Here is a 2490-nt window from a genome sequence, read left to right as displayed (position 1 = left end):
TACTACTACTACTGCTGCTGCTGCTGCTACTCCTGCTGCTGCTGCTGCTGGTACTCCTGCTGCTGCTTCTGCTGCTGCTGCTGCTGCTTCTACTGCTTCTTCTACTGCTGTTGGTTCTACTGCTGGAGCTGCTGCTTCTACTGCTGCTGCTGCTGCTTCTACTGCTACAGCTGCTGCTGCTTCTCCTGCTGCTGCTGCTGCTGCTGCTGCTGCTGTGCTGCTGCTGACGAGTATAGTTCCGTTTTTTTTTTGCACAACAACTTGCGGGAGCGTTTCTAAGAAAGTGAACAAATCGCGGGCCCCTGCTGCAACCTGAAACCGCCGAAGGTCTGCTAGCGCGCTGTACTTCTCCTGCATACACACGCAACACTGCTGCTGCTGCTGCTGCTGCTGCTGCTGCTGATGGTGCTGATGGTGCTGATGCTGCTGCTGGTGATGCTGCTGCTGATGGTGCTGCTGCTGCTGATGGTGCTGCTGACGGCGCTGCTGCTGATGGTGATGGTACTGATGGTGCTGCTGCTGATGGTGATGCTGTTGCTGATGCTGCTGATGCTGCTAATTGTGCTGCTGCTGCTGCTGCTGCTCCTGATGGTGCTGCTGGTGGTGGTGGTTATGGTGCTGCAGCTGCTACGGTGAAGCCGCTGCTGGGAGGCATACTATGGTTGCTCGCTATGCTTATGCTGTAGTTGGTGCTGTTGCTGCTGCTGCTGCTGCTGCTGCTGTTGCTGCTGCTGCTGCTGCTGCTGCTGCTGCTGCTGCTGCTGCTGCTGCTGAGAGTTTACCTGCCATAGTTTGGGGAGGGCAGCAAAAGGAACGCCTTCAAAAGCGGGCGGCTTTACGTCTTCTTCTGCATCCTGCTGCTGCTGCTGCTGCTGCTGCTGCTGTTCCTGCTTTTGTTTCAGTATCTCCTGCTGCTGCTGCAGTTGCTGCTGCTGCTGCTGCTGCGTTGCTGCACCGGCGATCAAAGCAAACAGCAAATTGCTGAAGAGGTGAGCCTCAAGAGACAGCAGCGGCCGCACATAATATATAACGGGGCCACAGGGATCCTGCTGCTTCTGCTGCTGCTGCTGCTGCTGCTGCTGCTGCTGCTGCTGTTCCTGCTGCTGCTGCTGCTCTTCTTGTTCTTGAACTGATGCTTCGCTGGTTGCCTCCTGGGTCTGCTGATCCTCTTCTCGTTCGTGCTGCTGCTGCTGCTGCTGCTGCTGCTGCTGCTGCTCTTGTGGGGATTGCTGCTCCTTCTGCTGCTGCTCTTTCTGCTCGCCTTGCTGTTGCTGCTCCTGCTGCTGCTCTTCTTTGCCTATTTTCTGTTCTTCTCTTTTCAGCTTTTCCTGCTGCTGCTGCTGCTGCTGCTGCTGCTGCTGCAGCTGTTGCTGCTGTTGCTGCTGTTTCTCCCCTCCTTCTTGTTCTTCTGCCTGTTGCTCCTGTTTCAGCAGTTCGTGTTGCTGCTCTTTCTCGTGCGTACTGCTGCCGCTCCTGCTGCTGCTGCCGCTGCTGCTGCTGCTGCTGCTGCTGCTGTCTGGCCAGCGGAGCTCAACAGCAGGCCAGCTGCTGCGGACGAGAGCAGCAAGATCATCAAAGCCAAGGGCTGTGGGGTTCAGCAGCGAGTTGAAGCAGCAGAGGTGCCGCTGCAGCAGCAAAGACAGCGGCAAACCCTCGCACCCAGCAGCAGCAGCAAGCGATACGATACGCTGACGAGCACCGCTGCAGCACAACAGCAGCAGCAGCAGCAGCAGCAACAGCAGCAGCAACTGACTGTCAATTAAACCCTTAAACTCTTGTATTCATGGAAAAGGCCGCAGCAGCAACAGCAGCAAACAACGCAGCAGCAACAAGAACAGCAACAGCAGCACTAGTAGCAGCTGCATCACCCAGACTAGCAGCAGCAGCAGCAGCAGCGGCATCCAGCAGCAGCAACAGCATCCAGCATCAGCAGCAGAATCAGCAGCATCAGCAGCAGCAGCAGCAGCACCACGACCACAAGCAGCAGCAGCACCACCACCACCACAAGCAGCTGCACCACCACCACCACCACCACAAGCAGCAGCAGCAGCAGCAGCAGCAGCAGCAGCAGCAGCAGCAGCAGCAGCAGGGTTTGTCTGACTGCAGCGCCTGAAGGTCTGGGCAAGGATTAACGCGAGGGCGGTGGGGAGGACTCTGCTGCCCAGGCGCACCCAAAGAGCTGCACGTACACCCCAAACCCTAAACCCTAAACCCTAAACCCTAAACCCTAAACCCTAAACCCTAAACCGTAAACCCGAAACCCCAAACCCTAAACCCTAAAACCTAAACCCTAAACCCTAAACCCCAAACCCTAAACCATAAACCCTAAACCCTAAAAACTAGACCCTAAACCCTAAACCCTAAAAACTAGACCCTATACAACAAACCCTAAACCCTAAACCCTAAAGGCAAAACCCGAAACGACAAACCCTAAACCCTAAACTTTATACGCCCTAAAACCTTAAACCCTAAACGCGAAGCCTGAACAAC

General features: G+C 55.7%; 1 protein-coding gene across 1 annotated transcript in view; it reads right to left on the bottom strand.

Annotated features, from left to right (window-relative positions):
- Window positions 1-2490, bottom strand: part of EMH_0022850 (uncharacterized protein) — a gene marked incomplete at both ends in the record, with an annotated part of 6875 nt that overhangs the window by 2808 nt on the left and 1577 nt on the right. The window contains 3 exon segments of the mRNA XM_013502029.1: window positions 7-543; window positions 783-1701; window positions 2102-2179. Of these exon segments, the coding sequence (XP_013357483.1) occupies window positions 7-543; window positions 783-1701; window positions 2102-2179 (1534 nt within the window).

This window comes from Eimeria mitis, genomic scaffold (genome assembly GCF_000499745.2).
Source record: "Eimeria mitis Houghton genomic scaffold, Emh_scaff812, whole genome shotgun sequence".
Taxonomy (NCBI): domain Eukaryota; phylum Apicomplexa; class Conoidasida; order Eucoccidiorida; family Eimeriidae; genus Eimeria; species Eimeria mitis.
Note: the sequence above shows the minus strand (reverse complement) of the source record. Positions and strands in the feature narration are given on the sequence as shown.